The sequence below is a fragment of the Metopolophium dirhodum genome, chromosome 6 (assembly GCF_019925205.1).
Source record: "Metopolophium dirhodum isolate CAU chromosome 6, ASM1992520v1, whole genome shotgun sequence".
NCBI lineage: Eukaryota > Metazoa > Arthropoda > Insecta > Hemiptera > Aphididae > Metopolophium > Metopolophium dirhodum.
The window spans coordinates 27,894,493-27,915,941 of NC_083565.1; the positions used below are offsets into that span (position 1 = coordinate 27,894,493).

Consider the following 21,449-nt stretch of genomic DNA (forward strand, 5'->3'; position numbering starts at 1 on the left):
AAAAAAAAATAATGCATCCAATATAATGCCCCACTCCCCACTTTCCTCGCACCAACACCGCCACTGATACGCATTCTACTTATAACGTACAATCTATGGTCGGAATGCCAGCGTCGAATACAATCCTTCGCCGCGCCGAGGCGCCATCTGTATCGCCGAATGCCAAAGGAGTGTACACTATGCGGTAGGTTAGTACTCTTAGTAGACATAGTACAGTCGTCGAGTACACTCGCGCCGCGCCCGTTTTGTTATATTTTAAATTCCAACGTTTTTACCGTAATTCTTTGTTTGCAAGGGTTCTTCAATCAGTGTCGCCAATCGCCGAGTGCTGTATTTGTACGACTGCAGTTTGTGACTTCCGACTGCAACAAGTATGTAATAAATTATAACTTGTAATCATAGATAATATACACCGTAAGTTATGAAAAAAAAATACTTTGATGGAGAGGGATAGAGGGTCTAACTTTTTTTTTTATTACTTTCAACAATTATAATTGTTGATAACTATGTTTAGTTTTTAACTTAAAAAAAGGTAATAATTTTGTTAATTTATGATTTAATTGTGTATCAAGTTAGTCGATAGGTACCTATTCACTAAAATAGATTTAAATTTAAGAAAAATTCAAAGAAAAAGTTGATAAGTTTTAAATCAGCAAATGTGAGATAAATTCAATTTTGTTTAAAAAAGTTGAATTTATTGCCCATAACTAAAATAATAAAAGAGTTAGACCTGCCATCTAGTTAACTGTTACGGACAAATCTCGGCGTCAGTGTATATCTAGATTTGTCAAATAAATCAACCTAGATGGGCAATCGCAAGTCGTGGATTTGATATATAACTTGGTATATTTTTTAACGTGGTTTAAAATAATACACTCTAAGCTTTTCTGATATCTTTAAAAATAATTGTTGAGGTTTTCATCAAAATCAATAAAGTAGTTTTGAGTCTTGAGTGTCTAAGCTAGTAAGCTACATACATATTACACACATTTGATCTTAAGATATAGTGTCCTTAATCAAACTTTGTAAGATGTTGTTATAATAGTCAATACCCTGATAGCCATCAATATTTCAGTTTAGTATCAGATATATAAACTCTGCAATACTTGCAGTGTTGCGATTACAAATCAGAACTTAACAGATAAGTATTTGACATATTTCTGATTACTCCCAATGTCCGCTTTTTCATGACATTTCAGTGAAGTCTTTCAGATAACTTTCTATGATTATGTTTCAGAGACATACCGAACCACACATTAAAGTATTTGTTACATTTGAAACATTCGCAATATTATAAAAAATACTAGCTGAAACTTAATTGAAACAAAACATTGGCTTCAGAACGATTTCTATATAATTTGTTATATAATATATAATATTTTTACATATTATATTATATAAACATGCATTTATGTAATTGCATTATGGTTTATATAACTATATGTATTTACTATTTTGTATTTATTTATTTGTATATAACATAGTTATAGTTATAACTATATATGGATACTATTATTATAGCTATCGGTAGATTAGTATATTAAATTCCTATAGTAGAATTATTAATATATAAATATATAATATATGTACGGGAGAGGGCTGTCAAACAATATGAGAGGTTCCCCGACACCTAGAGCTCTAAAAGGAATGGACTGTATGATGAGGAACTCTGCTTACACACAACCGTACTTGTAAACGAAGGGTTCGACTGCAGTGAACAAGGGGTTGGGTAAGACAGGTAAGAAACTTGGGGCAACCAAATAATAAAATAATAAATAATAATGTGTGGTGACAAAAAATATATAATATACTATATTAAAATGATAATTAACAGTGTAACTTAAATAAATGGTACTAGTCGTGCTATCCAATAATTAATAACACACAACAGTTGGGCATATAATGATACTAATAATGATTTAACTCACTCTGAGTATGGTTAACTAATTCAATGAGAATATAATAAGACTCACGGTACCGTGGATTGCAGGAACTGTCCAGCTACACTATTATTGTTACTACTTGCCTATTAAACTTACTACTAACACCAATACAATTAGAATTATAATAGTATTTACTACAGTATTAAGGTATAATATGCTAGTTGAATAACATTTTGACTTTTGTGTAACATTTTAAATTATAAAATTCACTAATACAACTATCTCTGTTGATATAATTAACTGAAAGAAAACTGATTAACATTATGAAACATACACTTCTAATAGCCATTATAATATAAGTTTAACAGTAATAAATGCAACACTATTGTGCGTGTTGTGCTATTGACTAATTCAAAAATACAAAATGTAACTTACTACATCAGACTTCTTAATAATTTCTTTCAACTACAATACTTAACATATTTTTTCGTTATTACAAAAAGATTGATTATAATATACATTTGATAATAGAGCGTCCCACCAGGAGGCCGACGGAGCGTAGTCACTTATAATTAATTTATAATCATAATATAACAATTTTACAATTTTTGAAAAACATAAAATAAGAAACACATTCTATTAATTATAAATAGAATACTTTTAATAATCTATTTATATTATGAAATAATATTACACACATTCCCTTATTTTATAATCATAATTTAACAATACCTATATAATATGGTTGTAAAATAAATAATTTAAATACAATTTCAATTTGTATAATAATTATATCATACAATATATAATCAGCTGATACAAAATACAAATTTTATAGTATATGTCATATACTTTATGTATGATGTCAAAATCGATGTATTCTCATTATTTCTAGCCAAAAGTTTAAAAAAATCACATTCTTTATTTTTATAATCGGAATGTTTTGTTTCTAAATGTCTTAAGAGCAGAGAAGGTTTCATGCAGCTATTCGCCAATACTTCACCACACACAATACACTTAGGTTTAGGATAGTCAAAATCTCCTACTTATGAAAATCCATATTTTACATATTCATCAGGGTATTTTTTCTTTTTACCTTTTTGAAGAACTGAAGACTGTGTATTTTCTGTATGTTGTACCAAATCTTTAGGTAAGTCTTGAGAAGTACTTGTTAAATTAATATTTTCTCCAACTTGGTCTAGTTTTTTTATTGCACCAGTTTTTAACCATTGATCCATATTTATCACAATGTACTTATTTAAATTAAATTACAGAATATTAAGCAACCACCGACAATAATTTGAAAACAATAGAAAATAACGAATTATAAAATATAAATAAGAAAAGTTTTAATATTGTACACAAACTGTGATTGTACACATTATATATTTTGTAAATAAATTAATACATATTAATATGATACGTACCTGCATGTATTACAATCAATTAAGAAATCATTTTTTAATTAGGTATCTGGTACCTCTGTGATGGAGCCTGCCAAAAAGAAACTCAAGATCACCAAAGGTCCCCAAACACCATGGGCATTGAACAAATGTGTGGCTTGCACAAAGCCTTTAGACTGTAGTTCCAAAATTTTGGATTGTCTTCATGGCATGTGCAAAGAATGTTTTAAATCAAATTCTAAAGTACCAGGTGAGGTGTTCTTAATATTCTGCTTATCTAAATATTATAGTTTTAATCATTAAAGGCGAGATAATATTCATCAAACATGATATAATGTGTAAAATTTGGTCAACAATATTAATATGCAAAATAGTTTTAATTCATGTATAGTACTAATTTCCATGCAGACAAAGCGGAATAAAGAGTAAAAATCAATGATTAAAAAAATATAGGCACAATTATTTTTTATATGCATTTAAAATTAAATGTTGACAAAATTCATTAAAACCCCAAATATGTGCAAATTATTTTTCAGTTAGAATTCAAAAAAAAAATTTAATTTTAATAGCTATCATTTGAAAATTTAATACAAGATTCCAAATAAGTTTTTTTACTTTAAACAAAAAAAAGTTTACTGAAAAGTTACACTATAGCTATGAAATATTTATTTTTGTGTCTGTCATCAGTGATGACTCGTCACCTTTTGGAAAAGCTTTGATTCTCAACTTCAGTATCTTGTTTGATGGGAAAGTGAGTATAGTTAATACGTAGGGAAGGTCAAAATTTTCAGTAGTTTTTAAAAACGCTGGGAAAAACAAAACAAAATAAAGAAAAAAACCGAGGAAAAATCGGAAATTTTTATGCAAATACGTTTTTATCAAAAACGATTTTGGTTTTTGGTGTAATTCTAAAACGATTTACCGTGGATAAATTCAATTTTTACTAAATATTTGTATTAGCATTTCATATACACGATAAAATTTCAAAATATCTTAACTCGATTCGAGCTGTTTACAGACATTTTCAATTTTAGATTCTGAGAGAAGCGATGAATGTATTGATTTTACAATGATGTGTGTTTTTTTTTTTATGACTGTCATCACCTATTAGGACAGTAAAAGTGCTTGAATTTTCTTCAACAGTAACTTTTCTGATAGGAAAGTGAATCTAGTTGGTACTTTGGGGGATGAAAGGTAAGCATTTCCCAGTAGTTTTCAAACGCGACGTGAAAAACAAAAGAAAAATTAAGGAAAAACGGGAAGACCGTTTGAAATTCATATTTTTACAACATTTGATATTCACTCGATATCTCATGTAACGATTTTTTTATTTTGTTGTAATTAAAAACGTATGATTGTAGATACTTGAAAATTTCACTGAATGTTTGTATTAGCATTTTCTATACACAATAACATTTTGAAAATAATTTGACTCTTTTTGAGCAGTTTACGGACATTGTCAGTTTTCAATCTTTTTAGTTTTTTTTTTCTATAAATATGAATAAAATTTTATTTGTTGGGTAAAAAAGCGTGAAAATTTAATATAAGGCTCCTGATATATCGTTCTAATAGCAGATGAAAAATATTAAAAATATATAGGCACAATTTTGTTTATAAACATTTAAAGTTCAAATGTTGACAACATTTATCAAATTTATAATTTATTAATTACTTTGTAGTTAAAAATGTATAAAATGTTTAACTTTTATGGCTAAGGATTGAAAATTTAAAACAAGGCTCCACGTAAATAGGTTATATATAAATTACTTTATTCACAATAATATCATCAAATATACTTGGTAAAATCATAGGCTGACTGACCGTTTTCGCTCAGAATCGTTTTTCTTATACAATGATATTATATCATTGAATTCAAATTTAACACCATCAATTACAGTGACCCACTTGTAATCTACTGTACAGCAGAGCGACATCCACTTACCCACCTTTTTTTAGTTTTTTTTCTATAAATATCAATAATATTTTATTTGTTGGGTCAAAAAGCGTGAACATTGAATACAAGACAACTGATATATTGTTACATTGGCAGTTTAAAAGTATTAAAAATACATAGGCGCAGTTTTTTTTATAAGCATTTAAAGTTCGAATTTTGACAACATTTAAAAATGATTTTGTAGATAAAAAATTATAAAATGTTTAATTAGTATACCTAAGGATTGAAAATATAAAACAAGGTTCCATGTAAATAGGTAAACAAATTACTTTATTCACAATAATATCATCAAGTATACTTACTAATATCATAGGCTGACTGACCGTCTTCGATCAGAATCGTTTTCGTAAACAATGGTATCAAATTGTAACAATGGTATTACTATCAAATTCAAATTTAACACAATTCTTTACAGTAGGGGTCTTCAACCTTTTTATGCAATAACCATATTATTTTCATTATATTATTGCACAATATACCTACAGTATAAAACAATTCCATCGGTAGTAAAAAATTTAAATTCAGAAAACCAAATTATGAAGTCTCGACGATTTGGAATTAATTTTCGGCATTTTAAAATAAATAGGTATTAAACTTTATACAATATAGAAACTCACTTTGGACGAAAACGAAACTAACCAAACGTAGAACACAACTGCAATTAGCGAAATTGTTCGATACCGACTCCGGCGACAACCTAACCTGTCGATAAGGCGATAAGGCACAGTAATCGAAATATCTAGAAGAACCCGCGGGTGAAAACCGGCTATTCCCGCCGCCGTCGGGATATCTATTATTATGCGTGTCGAGTCCCTTAGTATATTATTAGTATATAACGAAAAACATCAAATATGCACTAAAAGCATGAAACAAATTTCTATCTTACTCCGCATTAATTTAGATGTTATTAAAAAATATGATAAATGCATAAACATCCACTCCCTATTTATTAAGTATATTAATAATTCTGTAGAAAACTTATTGATGTTTATAGATTAATTTGTCGTAATTAAATTAAATAATTTAATTTACATGTAAAATGTTAAAAACATAATTTTGGGGGAATGGAAAATAGATTCATTTCAAATACAAATTTTGTTTTTTTGTTACAAATTATAATTATTACTTGTTGAATGAATTAGGATACCAAAGATTGAATAAATAATATTATAATAATATAATAATATACATAATTATTTATATGAATAAAAAGTTAAAACACATAATATTCAGAATATATATAAGGTATATTATAATACGTCAAAGCAATTTTATTATAATTTGAGTACCTAATATTTATATTTGATTTACTTTATAACCCAGCTATATATTATGTTTGTTTATCATAATGTTTTTTATGTTTTATGTAGGTCATTTTGTATGCAAATGTGGAAAGGAAACTGGCCTTTCAACCGGACTCATAAATTACTCTTTTATATTTGAACATTTTGATAAAGTAATCATAAATTTAGTTATATTATATATCAGATTTTATCGTTTATTCAGTATACGGGTGCAATTTAAATGAAAACTATGGTTTGTAGTAGAGAGGGTGACTTATTGTACCTATACTACTTAAGTAGATAAAGTTTTAACACACGTTATTAAATACGTTCGACGTTATTAATTATTTATTGAAATCTCTTCAGTAGGTATCTATTGGCGAAACCTTACACTCATACACCATTAAGCCACAGCCCTCTCCGACTCATAAATTGCGCTTGTATAAAATATTATTTAAATATTTTATAAATAACTATTTGATTTTAATTTTTCCTTCGAATGTTGTTTTTAGACTATTTTAAGAAATAATTATACTTACATGGGATACCATAAAAAAAAGTACAAGACGAAAGCCCCGTGTCCAAATTGCGTGGATGTAAGTACATTTACCTATATTATATGAATCAGGAATAAATTAAAATATATCTTTATTTTTAATAAAATACTTATTAAGCACTTTTATCTTTGACACAAATGTCTAAATCAAAATATATAACAGTTTTTTTCATTTTAAAAAAATTCATTAATTTATTGTATTAAGAACTAATTTAATTTAAAAAAATATTACAAAAAAAAATTTCAAGTTGAATATATTTGTTGTACACAAATTTGTGTTTATTTTAAATATTTTAAAACTCAATCCTATAATGAATCCCATATTTTATACATTCTACATTGCCACATAATTCAGTTTTGTAATTTACATTACAGAAAATCATTGAGGTATATTGTATTCCATGCGGAACATTTCATTGTGCAGTATGCCATTTAATGATTCATCAAACTCACAAATTTAAAAATATAAACGAAGTTATGGAGGAGATCCGGTCAAATTTATTTAAAAATAAAGTTGATTTATGGTATGGTTAAAATTTTTATAATTTCAATATATTTTTTATTTTTTTTAATTTATACTAATACAAAACACTATTGTTTGAATTTTTTAAGAATAATACATATTTTTTTAAACAGTGACAAATCAAAATTTGTGACTCTAACAAAATCAAATGCAGAGACAACTAAAGATAAAATAAACACGCAAAAGGGTGAAATAATAAAAAAAATGTGTATACAATATGAAGAGTAAGTATTATCTAATTCAGTAAAATTTAAACATGCTACAATTTATATTAGAGATGTTCCGTGTTATTCGGCAATTACTCGATGGCCGGGTACTCGATATAATATTTAAGCCTAAGCTCTTAGTCAGTACCCGGCGTAATACCTACATTTTTACCCGGACCTTACTCAGTACCTGGCGAAATATTACATTTTTACTCTACTTATATAGTTATAACCAATGGCTGATAATATATTAATAAATATATGCATACCTATAATTAAAATAACAAGAAAAATCTAAAATTCTAGGGTAAAAAATTATAGTTTATTTTGGTACATAACTAGGAATATACATGGGAATAACTGAACCGATTTACAATAGCCAGTTGATTATAAACAAATCATATTTTTCCTCTACGAATTACAAAAATAAATCTTGTGTTTACTGTCTAATGTTTATATAGTTGATACTTGATACTTTGATAATAGTATAATACCCATTTTGTATTTACATTTCTACTCGGCCTATACTCGATATCCGGTTAGTATAAAAATTTTATTATAATTTTAAGTATAATGTCTAATATATAAAATCCTAATTTGTTAAAGGGGACGCTTTTTAACCGCCGTCAGAGGAAGGGGAACTGAGTCCCCTTGCATCCCCTCCCACTTTAACCACTACCTAACCTATATTATCACAAAATATAATTGAAAAAAATTTTACCTGTATCTGCTCCAAGAAATTTTAAATTTTAATGATGTCATATGTTTTGCGCAAACTAAGGTTTATATTCTGCACTCAATAAGCCATAAGATTCACTTACCAATACGTGATGGTATACGATATAGGTATTCCCTAAAAATGCTGATTGATTTTTCTCAAAAGCATAGTACCTATCACAGAAAAAATCCTAACAATCAAGATAATAATTATAATAATAATAATAATAAAGTCCAATTATTGTCGTTCATAGGCGGACCCAGAGTCTTACATTTGAGTGTGTCCGGCCTTTTTTTCTAGTTTTTTTTTTTATAATACAGACTTGAGTGTTTAGACAAATTAACCCGCATTATGATTTTTTTTAGCTCATAATTTTCTTCTATAGAACGGTAATTACTATATAAAATACACTAAAGTTAATAATATATTTTAAGTATCCGACCCTTGTTCACTAACCAATACTATAATATTTATCTATATGGCTATTGGCTGATAAATATAATATACAATATTACTATATGTAATATGTAAGTAGATATTACTTATGATAATTTATTGTTTAATCTTATAATATATTAATTTATATCATGATTTAATATTTATTACTAAATAAACTGAAACCAAACCAGTATAATTTCTTTATGATAAAAAGTATTAGCTTATATTTGTTAATAACAATCGCCTTTGAAATGGCACAAAACTTTTAAATTCTTCTATAACTTCAGAAGCTTCAACATTAACCGTTAATTCCTGTTACATGTTTTACACAAAGTTAACAATAATATAAATTATGGTGTCTGTGAGTTGCTCGAATTACGACATCACGTTAAACGAAATACCAAACTTGAAACTACCAAAGTATTATTTCTTAACCATCGATATCAGCGCGGTGTCGGTTTTCGAGGAAAGGTAATATTTTTTCACTGAAAATAGTTATCACGGTCCGGCTTCTACCACTATAATTATACCGAAGTTTTCGTGTCGACAAAAATAACATTGAATATAATTTAAGAAATAATAGTCGATAAACAAATACGATGTAGTGATTTAAAGTCTAAACATCCAGGCTTCAATAACAATGTAAAATAGCAGTATTGCTAAAAATACATGCAATTATTATTTCAGAGAATTATTCTGAATACTTGCAGTTTTACTTATAAAAAATTGAAATTCAATTAATGTATATTATTAAATGTTATTAATTAATTTTTTTTACATTAGGGTGTGCCTTAACACACTCGGAACACTCCGTAGTTCCGCGTATGTTGTCATTACTCGTTACCTATATGGCTATATCGCCATATCGGTTACTTATTGAATATCATTACGCTATTTTACTGTATTATCTTAGTCCCACAATTGAATGTTTTATTTCATTGACTTGTATTAACATTACACACACTTTATTAAGACAAATGTTATATTATATTAACATATTACAAGCACGAAAGCATGTGCCGTGTATTCGTGTACAAAATACATGAGTTTGTTGTACAATAACATGAATATTAATATTAATAATAATTAATAACTTATTACTATAACATAATGATAATATAATATATCATGACTCGATTTCCGTGTCATGAGTGTTTAACTTTTAAATAACAAAATAATATCATATGCTTTACAGGATTCGTAACGAATTGTCGAGGAGCGAACAAAAAATGAAAAAATATGTAAAGTTGTATCACAAAAGAAAATTGGAGGAGATGACTAAAACTATTTCGAAAATAGACGGATTAAAGGAAAAATATGATTTTTATCTGGATTTTTCTGAGTGCGTCTTAAAGGGAAGGAACAACGCAGATCTAGATATTACACAGTACGGCACATATATTATCATTGAAATATTATATTATAATATATTAGATAGTAATCTTGGTACAGGTGTTAAAGGAATTCTGAGAACATATTTAAATTCATCATGAAGTTAACTAAAAATTAATTTTTCACTTTATTATAATTTAACGCTTAAACACTTAAAATATCAACAATATTGGTCTAAACTAATTAATTAACACATGTAATATGTAAGAAAGTAAATTTCAAATAAGCTTCATCTTGACTATAATTAAAATATTTTTTCAAAAATGTTATTGGATTATTAGGTTAGTTATTTTATACAATTGGCAAAAATTATAATATTATCAACCGTTATTGATACTTTTAGAAAAAAAAACAAAATTATTAATATTTTTGTAGTTTGATCACTTACTAGTGTACGCACACATGCACGCAAGGAATTAGAAATTATTTAAAATGTACCTCCTTAAAAAGGTGGGGCACCGAATAAGGGTAGACAAATAATCAGTTTTGTTTGATCTGATTAACGGACTACGGAGATTGAATAACCCTTGTTCCTGATCTCCCACTTGGAAAAAACTCATAAATCTAATGACTTTGACGATTGTTGCTTAATGGCCCATAATGTGCCATATTACACATTATTTTTATAGAATTAACTGTGTTTAAATGCTTAGCTTTTTCCAACTGATTTGTTTCATCACTTTCATACAATATTGGTTTATAGGATCGTTTTTCAAACCCAAAAACAGTGGACAATAACTGTGTTATCTCCTTGTGATGTGTAATACGGTAAAAACCGGTGTCCATTCTTTCCTTTGTCTTATAAGTTATAATAATAATTTTCGTATTTTACGGGTTAATAATACACGTACAATTTGTTATAGTTTGGTCAACAAACCACTGGAGAATGTCAGAAAAGATTTTTCAGATGACATTAGAAAATTGCATTCAACTAATCCGAATATTGATTTAAAAGTCAAGTTTGACGGTACACTGCATCAGTTAATCGAATGTGAGTATATTAATATATTATATCCGTTTGTCAAAAACGAATGGACTAATGCTGTCAGTGTGAATCGGTTGATAATGCATAGTTTATAATATTATATGTTCTGTAGCTGTTAAAAGAATTATAACTCATGATCCACACAATTATTATGAAGAAGAAATTAATGAAATTAATAAGAACGTGGATATTACATCATGTCCGGAATACCTCGATGCCACTATGGTAAGCTTTAAAACTTTAGGTACAAGTACAAAATATTACAAATAATCGTATCGAACTTGACACTTCCGCGGTTCCACTAAATCGTATGGATGTGAATAATTGAACATTCAGTAGGACATGTATTTTTTAAAATAAAACCTTGGTTTTAGGTTGGCCATATTGCCATAACAAATTCTGTGATATTATACCATCAGGCATATCTGTTAATTCTTGGAATAGGTACAATATATTCAGAATTCAGATATTATTATGTAACAGAATATCATTTTTGTTTCTCACAAATTATAATGTTTCAGCACACTGAATGGTATTACAAGTGTTGGTACAATATTAATAGTGTTAATAATAATTTTATAGTATAAGTTATATATTGATGATAACGAGATAATGGCATTGATAATGAGTTAAATAATTCTTGATTGTATTGTACAACAAATATTAATTTGAATAATTACAATAAAAATCAATAGTTATCGCAAGTATAGAGTTATAATATAGATGATGTTCAAGATAGGGGGGAGCTTGGTCCCTATAAAATCATTGGATACTATATCCACTATTCAGAGTATAATTTACTTAATTTAATATACTGCCAAGATCTAAAATCATAACAACACATTTATCTTCTTAGATTTCATTAATAGTTTTAATAATTTGTTTCAAACTTTCAAAGTATATATTATAATTTATATTGTTCAAACGTAACTTACTAGTCTTGTTTTATTCCTGGTATATTTGAAAGTGCCCTTTTTAAGGAGGTATATTATCTATTAGCATCTTGTATTGGAAATAATATTTGTCTAAAATTTAAATAAATAAATAAAATAAATCATTTTTCTTTATCAGTTTTGGTTCCCAACCGTCGCGTCGGCAGAAAAAAACATGTTAATTTTAGCAAATTGCGAGCTATATTATATCCTGTCCAGCGAGAGAATTTGAATTATGTACCAAATTTAATTAATTATTGTTAGTTAATAATAACAATGATATTTTTGATGCAATCAGTAATAAGTTATAACAATAATGTATTAGGTATTTATTAAAAATTCCATAACATTACTGAAAAAATTATTATTAATAATTGATTTAGCGTAGTGTATTGATATTTGAAAAAAAACAAAATATATAATAATAATAATTTAACAAACATTTTGACTTAAATATATTAACTAATGGTAAATTATGATGAACCAATTATTTTAAAAAACTCTTTTCTTATAATTAGAGTTAACAAATTAGGAATTTTTCTTTCTTGTACCAATTTTAAAATGCACACAATTAACTGGAGAATTTTTCACCAAGGATTTTTTATTTGGAATATTTATGATTGAGATTTTTTTTCCGATTACCTACCTATATGAAATACTATTTTTATTTTTCAGAGAGATAAATCCACGCCGCTAACTATAGTTGATGACAGTGAAATAAAAAAAATAACCATGTTTAATAGCGCCCGACGGGAGACAAAACGTTTGCAAAACATTGGGACAGGAGACTTGAAAAGTGAGTATAGACTATAGTTATTTACTGATGGGTTACACTTGGGAGAGTTAGTAAAAAAGTCGGGAAGTTAAGCATATTGCTTTTTATATTGTTATTTAATAACAACAATTTTTTTATGGAATTAAATTGTCATTCCTCACTTAGTAATCCAAACAATTTAATAATGGTTGTATTAAACATGTTCTTGTATACTAAAAGTAATGTTGATATACCTACATAAAAAATATTACTTTAAATAATAATTAAAAAATAAAGTATACAGCTTTTATATGAATTGAATTTTTTTTAAAGTGACTAGTCCAGCTGTAACAATAACAGCAACGACAACACCAACAACAGAAGCAATAACAACAATATCAACAACAACATCATCAACATGGATGGAATAATAATCTTCACTGACCACCGTTTTCTATAATACATCTCTGATGTAATTATAGTTTTGGACTAACCATAATAAATATCTAAAAAAAAACAACAATTTATTTTAGGATGTAATAAATAGTTATGTGTTAAGTGTTACAAGAAGCTATCTTTGATAACTAACAACGAACAAATAAGAGGTATTTCTACTTTAACCAACACATTTTTTTGCAATTTTCTTCCAAACATAATATGCGCCTATCTAGTTAGGTTCCACACATAAATATATATCTAAATAATATTCTTGTAAACATTTTTTAATAGTATAACATAATTACGGCAAGATTTTGAAATATATCCAATTCAGAAAATAAACTTTTTAGCCTCAAAAAAATTATATATATATGAATAATAACACCTTAATAGAATACTTAGTTAACAAAAGAGGTAAAGATAGGTTTTACAACTTTGTATGCAAAAAAATATATAATTAAATGTGTATATAGTCCACCGACCGAGTTTCGTCAGTGCTCCACATCTCCCACCAACTACCCGCTATAAGCTAGTACTACGGTGTAGACGTGTAGTATAAAGTTAATATAAGATAATATCATAATATTTTTATCAATGTACCTATTGGCTATTGGCATTCGGGCAATTTGCCTAGGAAGTTGGGAGTCTTAATTTAGCGATGTATTTATGATATTTTTAATTGCCGAAAGAACTATTTCGGAGGAACCTTGTCTTAAATTTTATAGCTTTTTAACTTAGTACAAATAAACCAAAAAAAAGAAAAGATCAAAAATATTTTTGCTGATTTAAAATACATTTGGTAAAAATTTCAAGTACCTATGGTTATTCATTTTTGAATCACAACACAGTAACAAATATTGCCCCCAATCCACCCAATCTACCTTGATCCAAATTCCTACAAAAAAACCTCGATGTTGAAAAAAATTTTCTGTTATGATATTTGTCTTCACACACAAAAAACAAGTATAAATATCATTGTTTACCTTACCTGTAGATTGGGAACAAAAAATTATTTTCCAACACTAAACACTTATAGTTTAAAATTTATATGATTTTTCTCAAAATATAAAATATTTTTAAACTTTTGTTTAACATAGCAGTAAATTAAATAGTTGTAATTTTTATAATCATTAAATTTCTGTAATAAAATAATGGAAAGTGAAGACTGAACTGTTCAAAATAAGGTTTTCTTTTTATTTACAAAACATAAATGTACAAAAATAACTATAATTTATAACAGGAAACACAAAAATACTTAAAATTAAGCTCTTAAAAATAATAATATAATACGAGTTGGTTAAGACTATATATGAACTGTTTCTTGGAATGGTATCATTGAAAAGTGTTTCTAATTACAGTATCACATTGTGGTTGAATATTGTTTGCACCCAATAGAATATTTAATCTAAAACATTTTTTTGATTTACACAATAATTGTGATAATTGTGTGAAAATAATTGTTATTTTTAATTAAATCAATTACAAATAAAATAATGACACTTATAAGTATAATATAAGTTATACTAGAGAGCCTTAATATAAGAGAGAGTGGCCAACTTGGTGAACTATTGGCTAGCTGTTATCATTGATAATGGAAGCCATTAATTGTCCAAATTTTTTTACATGAAAAATTAATTTTAATAATATGTAAGTATTAAAATTAACTTGTGTGTTATTTACCTTCATTAGTTTGAACAAATACTACCAAACCTGTTAATTGTAATTCATATATTGGTTCTTATTTTATTAGTATGTTATCTCAACTTAATTTAAATGCTTATGTTAATGTCTCCAACGATCCTGATCCATTATTGCCTATTGATAAGAACCACCCTGCGTTAAATATATTGTTTGACTGTAATCAATTTGACCTTCTTCTAAGAACCGAGTCATTCCATGATTTCAAAAACTGTTATTATATTAATATTATTAATTATTTAGGTGACTCATTCTCAAATCAGGTTTTTAATTCATCTGACGTTAATATTCTTATTAATCAATTATATTCAATCATTTATAAAGCAGTTGATAATTTTGTCCCAATAAAAAATATATTCCAAATTTCTTTCCCTAATTGGTATTCTAATAAGCTTAAGTTGTTGATATAAGAAAAGAAATTGCACATTTAGCCTATAAGCAAAATAATAATATAATTGATTACAACCATTTTTCTCAGATACAAGCTAAATGTAGAAGTCTAGCAAAACTTGATAATGACAACTATATCTTTAAATCACAACTTCTATTCAGCATAATCCAAAAGAATTTGGAAATTTGTCAGTAATCAATGAGATAAAAACGCCTTACCAAAAATTGTAAATTTTGATTCTGTTTCTGCAGGTAATGGCCAAGATATTGTTACCCTTTTGCATCTTATTTTTCTAAGGCCTATTGTAATTCAACTCAAACTAATTATCAAAATAATAACTTAAATTATAATATTATAAATTCAACCTTTTCTTTTAATAAATTAACATTCACTCAAGTAGATGTATTTAATGTAATCTCTAGTCTACCTCTTATATCAAGTAATTAACCTGATGGTATTCCACCGATTTTTCTTTACAATTGTAGATTCTTTTTAACGCTGATTTCAACTAATATTTTGAATACCTCTCTTAATAAAGGTATTTTTCCTGAATTCTGGAAAACTTCTTTTGTTTCCCCAGTCTTTAAGAAAAGCGACCCATCATCAATTCCAAATTATCGACCTATCTCGAAACTTTCTGTTATTCCTGAACTATTTTGTAATTTAATTTCATCTAAATTAACAACCATATCTTCTTATTCTCCATATCTTTATTAAAATCAACATTGTTTTATATCAAAACGTTCATTATGCACTAATTTATCTTGTGTAAAAAATTTAATACTTAATTCATTTGATGCTATTTTACAAACAGATAATATTTATACAGACTTCTTTAAAGCATTTGATCGTGTTAATCTTGTAACATTGTTCTGTAAATTACAGTATTTTGGATTCTTTGATCTTTTGCTTTCCTGGTTTCGCTCCTTTCTATCTGACCGTTTTCAAAAAGTTGAATATCTAAATTTTTGCTCTCTTAAATTTAGTGTTTCATCTTGTGTTCCCCAAGTTGGCCACTTGTCAACTCTCTTTGTTAATATTTTCATAAATAATTTACCTAATGTAATTAAAAAATCTGAATTTTTTTTATTTGCTGATGATACCAAGCTATTAAAAATAATAAAAAATAATCAAGATGCTACTGATTTACAAACAGATTTAAAAAATGTACAAAATTGGTGTGAAAGAAATTATCTCTTTTTAAATATTGAAAAATGTAAGGTTATGCGTTTTAATTTAATCAAGAACCCAATTATTTTTAACTATTCAATTTCCAATTTTAATCTTGAACATATCTCTAATTTCAACAATCTTGGGATAATATTTGATTCTAAACTAAATTTTTCTTATCACACTGAATTAATTAAGAAAAAAGAACAATATGTATAGGCCATCGCATGGTTCATATGATAATATTTTAAATTATTTAAATCTCATTCCGCTTAAAACTAGACGCTTACAGTTCCTCTCAAAATTTCTCTATAAATTGGTTTCTGGCTTGGCTGATTTACTTAATTTAGTTAATTTTAAATTTAATACCTTTAACAACAGAAATCCTGAAATTTTTATTTTGTTCATTCTGACAAAAACTATATGTTAAATTGTCCTGTTAATCTATTAATGATTGCAGGTAATAGTTATTCTTTTGATTTTAGCTACTTAAGTATATTTTTATATTGTCTTACACTACCTTATTTTATTAATTATCTTAAGAGTTTTATAATTATTATTCATAATATTTTTTGTATATTTCTCTTTGTGTACCTGACCTATTTTATTATCAATTATTATCTCTTACTGCTGTAATTTAAATAATTTTGTATAAGGACTCCATCCGTTTAATTATTATAAATAAACAAATAATGTATTATTTACATGGATTTTTTGCACAATTATAATAATAATCGTATTTCATAATTTGAATTAAAAGACTACAGTTATGCATTGTAAGTTAAGATGTAACAACCTATAGTTAGTATAGATGGTATATCATATTATATAATAATTTATTATTTTAGTTGTTGGTATGCAGTAAGCATGTTTTTTATATTTTATAAATTGGACAGTATATTAAATTATTTACTTGTTAATGCTGTTCAGTCTTTTTGGACGAAACATGGCTGCTATCTACTCAGATGGCCACTTTATTGTTATCAAGGCTCCATAGGCGGATATTGGGGGGGACTTGGGGGGCTTAAGCCCCCCCAGAACGTAGTCAAGCCCCCTCGGAAGGTTCTAGTATCTCTACTTCAATTACAACAAACAATATTGATACAATTGTAGAAAATAATCAAAATATTGTTTTGTAAGAATTTATTTTCAACTGTTCCCCTTAATTACCGCTGATAAGACCGTTATATTATCCTATCCATATCTTTAATATCTATGATAATCTATGACAGAGGACTAGAGATAAGGAGGCCAAACTCTGCTGGCCACCTGGAATTCCGCCCGAAAACCATGAACCATAACCATTGTTCTGGGCATGAACAAAAATATTACACTCTGATTTCTAAAAAAAGGCTGTTAACTCTTTGTTAACGCTTTGCAGTTTGTACGTTTTCTATGCTTCAAAATAAATTATATATATTTTCTAATTGACGATTGTACATGTTAATCATTTTTATTTTATGTAATTAATTTGTGTTGCGTGTGAACGAATTCATTTACAATGGCTAAAGTGTTTGACATTTTTAATATCAAAAAACAGAAAACAACACTAGAATCTCAAAATGAACAATTAACTGTTGGTATAGAAATTGATATAATTGCACAAAAAAGTATTGTAGATGAAGACAATGTCATTTGTGACTTAGGAACTTTAATAACAGGCCCTGTGCAACCAATTTTGACAGTAAGTAAAAATATTGGTAAATTAAGTTTAAGTTATGTTAATTTAAATTATATATATTTCAGTCATATCCACTAACTAAATTTGGTACACAAAATCGCGCTTTCAATAATAAGCATTACAAAATATATGAATGGCTTGAGTATAGTATATCGAAAGATTCTATTTTTTGCTTTGCTTGTAGAAATTCTAACACTGGAAATAGTGGCAATTTTGAAGATAGCTTTCTAGTTGGTTTCAGAAATTGGAAAAAAGCAAGTGCTTTGTTGTTTTGTATTTATACGTGATTCATAAATTTTTGTAATTTAATTATTAATGTATAATATAATTTACAGTTGAGTGTTAGTAATGGAACTAAAGGTGGGAATAAAAGTAAAATTAATAAATTGGATACACATGCTAAAAGTAATTTACATTTAACATGTATGGTTAAATGGTCAGCATATCAGAAGACAAAAGAAACTGGTAGTGTTTATTCTCAAATATCTTCGCAGCATACATTGATGGTTGAAAGTAATAGAAAATATATGAAAATATTAGTTGATATTGTTCTATTTATAAGTTGTCAAGGACTTAGTTTTCGAGGACATGACGAGACAAAAGATTCTTTAAATCAAGGTATTAAACTAATAATTAATAAGTAATAACTAATAATATTGCTATTATTCTGAAATAAACTTAAATGTAAAATACAAAATATCTAATTATGATAATATTATTATTATTACTATTTACTATATTATTTGTAAAAAATTCAATATATTTTCAGGAAACTTTAAAGAAATTTGTAAACTTTTAGCAAAAAATAACGAGGAATTTGCAAAAAAATTTAATCTGAAAACCAATTATTCGAGTCATATCATTCAAGATGAACTTACAAGTATACTTGCAGATATTGTGAAAGAAACGATTGTGAAAGATATTGAAGATGTTGAGGTATTTGGAATTATGTGCGATGAAGCAAGGTAAAATATATATTATTATGTTTTATACATGGTCTATAGTTGTTTAATTTTTATTAAATTCATTTATAGGTGTTACAAACAAGAACAAATGGCATTATGTGTAAGGTATGTCAAAAATCTAGATGTCGTTGAGAGATTTCTTGGTTTTATAGATTGTTCTAAGAAACAAGATGCTGAATCTTTATATCAACATATATTATGGTATCTGAAAAATTGTAATCTTAGTTCTAAACCACAAATAGTTGCTCAGTCATATGACGGTGCGAACGTAATGTCTGGGAAATTTAACGGACTACAAAGTAAAGTAAAAAGTCAATATCCTTACGCTATTTATACACACTGTATGGCGCATAAAATGAACCTCATTGTCATTGATATGTGTAAATATGTAAAGGTAATGAATATTTTTTTATACCTATTTTTATATCAATGATTTTAGTTTTTACTTATTATATTAATATTAGGAAACGAGGAATGTGTTTAACACTTTAGAATCCCTATACATACATTTTTCACATCCGTCAAAATATCAACATTTAATTGAGATTCAAACCAATCTGGGGATAAAACATAGGTCAATGATTAGACTCAGTGACACTAGATGGAATTGCCGCTATAGAAATATAGAGTGTGTTAAAGCAAGTTATAAAGCAATTATTCAAACTTTAGAAGAAGAAATTGAAAATGAAGATGATAGAGGAGTAAATGAAGCAATTGGTATATTAATATATTATTATAATAACTAATAAGTAATAATTTATAAATTAATAAAAAGTAATTATAGTCCTTTTTTTTTTGTTTTAGGAATATTAGCAAATTTAAAAAGTGGACCATTTATAGTTTATTTATTTATCTTACATAAAGTATTAATTCATATTAATATCGTTACCAACAAATTTCAAGAAAAAACTGCAACCTTAGGGCAATCTAAAAATATTATTCAAGGTGTGATGATGACTTTTAAAAATTTAAGAACAAAAGAATATTTTTCTCAGCTTTGGTGTGAAATAGAAACTTTTGCTAAAGATCATGACATATCAATACAAACACCGTCTAAAGGTGAGCCTTGATTATACATATATTTATTTATAATTCTTAATTTTAAGTAAATATTTACTTAAATAGGATGTAAAAGAAAAAGACAAGAGCCAACAATTTTTAAAAATTTTGATGTCACTGCAACCACAAGTGCTGAACATAGTATCAATGAAACTAATGAAACCACTGAAGGTTATTTAAAAAAAAATGCTTTCTTTCCTGTATTTGATGCTATCTTGGTAAATCTGGAAAAAAGGTTTTCTCCTGAAAGTCTCCAAATGGCTACAGCTGTTGATCAATTTTGTCAACTTAACTTTGAGGAAAGTGTTTTTTTTGTAGATCATTATAAAGTAAGTATTGATTTATCGTTTATAAAAATGAATTTCTACTTACACTCTAGTTTTCTATTTTTAAAAGTAATCCTGTATTTTATATATTTTTTAGGATTTGATGTGTGTATCTAAAGATTTACTGAAGTCAGAAATGGCAGTGGCAAAGAATTGCATATTGCAGTCTACTGACGAAGAATATATATCTTTAAATGATGTAAAAAAGGTTTTAACAAAAAGTGTTTTCCCTAATTTATACAAATTATTTCAAGTTGCTATAACAATACCAATAAGTTCCTCAACTTGTGAAAGAAGTTTTTCAGCAATGCGTCGAATCAAAACTTGGCTTCAAACTTCCATGTTGCAGGAGCGGTTCAACAACACATCAATATTGTATATTGAAAAAAACATAGCTAAATATATTAATACCGATACTGTTATAGATATATTTGCAAAAAAAAATAGATTTATAACATTAAAATAAAAAACATATTTAATAGCTTTAAATATTTATTTATTTATGTTCATAAAACCTATACATATTTTGGGCCTCAGATAGAATAAAGTAGGAGAGCTACTAGCTTGCAGGTTGAAGTGTCTAATAATGTGTTGACGCTAATGGATATGGTAAAAATGTTAAGCCCCCCCACGAATATGATCAAATATCCGCCTATGCAAGGCTCTCTAAATTATATTACCTTTTTTAATTTAT

The 21,449-nt window shown here is 26.9% G+C and overlaps 3 protein-coding genes across 3 annotated transcripts; all 3 read left to right on the plus strand.

The window, feature by feature from the left end:
- The first annotated feature begins 285 nt into the window (after nt 1-285).
- Nucleotides 286-13,477, plus strand: LOC132946642 (uncharacterized). The gene is made up of 11 exons (XM_061016687.1): nt 286-371; nt 3,353-3,536; nt 6,611-6,696; nt 7,036-7,119; nt 7,455-7,603; nt 7,716-7,826; nt 10,160-10,351; nt 11,220-11,347; nt 11,454-11,566; nt 12,949-13,069; nt 13,361-13,477. The coding sequence occupies exons 2-11, from the start codon at nt 3,371-3,373 to the stop codon at nt 13,456-13,458; spliced, it is 1,248 nt and encodes a 415-aa protein (XP_060872670.1). The 5' UTR covers nt 286-371; nt 3,353-3,370; the 3' UTR covers nt 13,459-13,477.
- Nucleotides 13,478-18,225: 4,748 nt separating this feature from the next.
- On the plus strand, nt 18,226-19,876 carry LOC132947621 (zinc finger MYM-type protein 1-like). The gene is made up of 5 exons (XM_061017906.1): nt 18,226-18,408; nt 18,471-18,659; nt 18,741-19,023; nt 19,175-19,370; nt 19,440-19,876. The coding sequence occupies exons 1-5, from the start codon at nt 18,226-18,228 to the stop codon at nt 19,801-19,803; spliced, it is 1,215 nt and encodes a 404-aa protein (XP_060873889.1). The 3' UTR covers nt 19,804-19,876.
- Nucleotides 19,877-20,365: 489 nt separating this feature from the next.
- Nucleotides 20,366-21,221, plus strand: LOC132946055 (uncharacterized). The gene is made up of 3 exons (XM_061015876.1): nt 20,366-20,429; nt 20,496-20,758; nt 20,853-21,221. The coding sequence occupies exons 2-3, from the start codon at nt 20,687-20,689 to the stop codon at nt 21,219-21,221; spliced, it is 441 nt and encodes a 146-aa protein (XP_060871859.1). The 5' UTR covers nt 20,366-20,429; nt 20,496-20,686.
- The last annotated feature ends 228 nt before the right edge of the window (nt 21,222-21,449 follow it).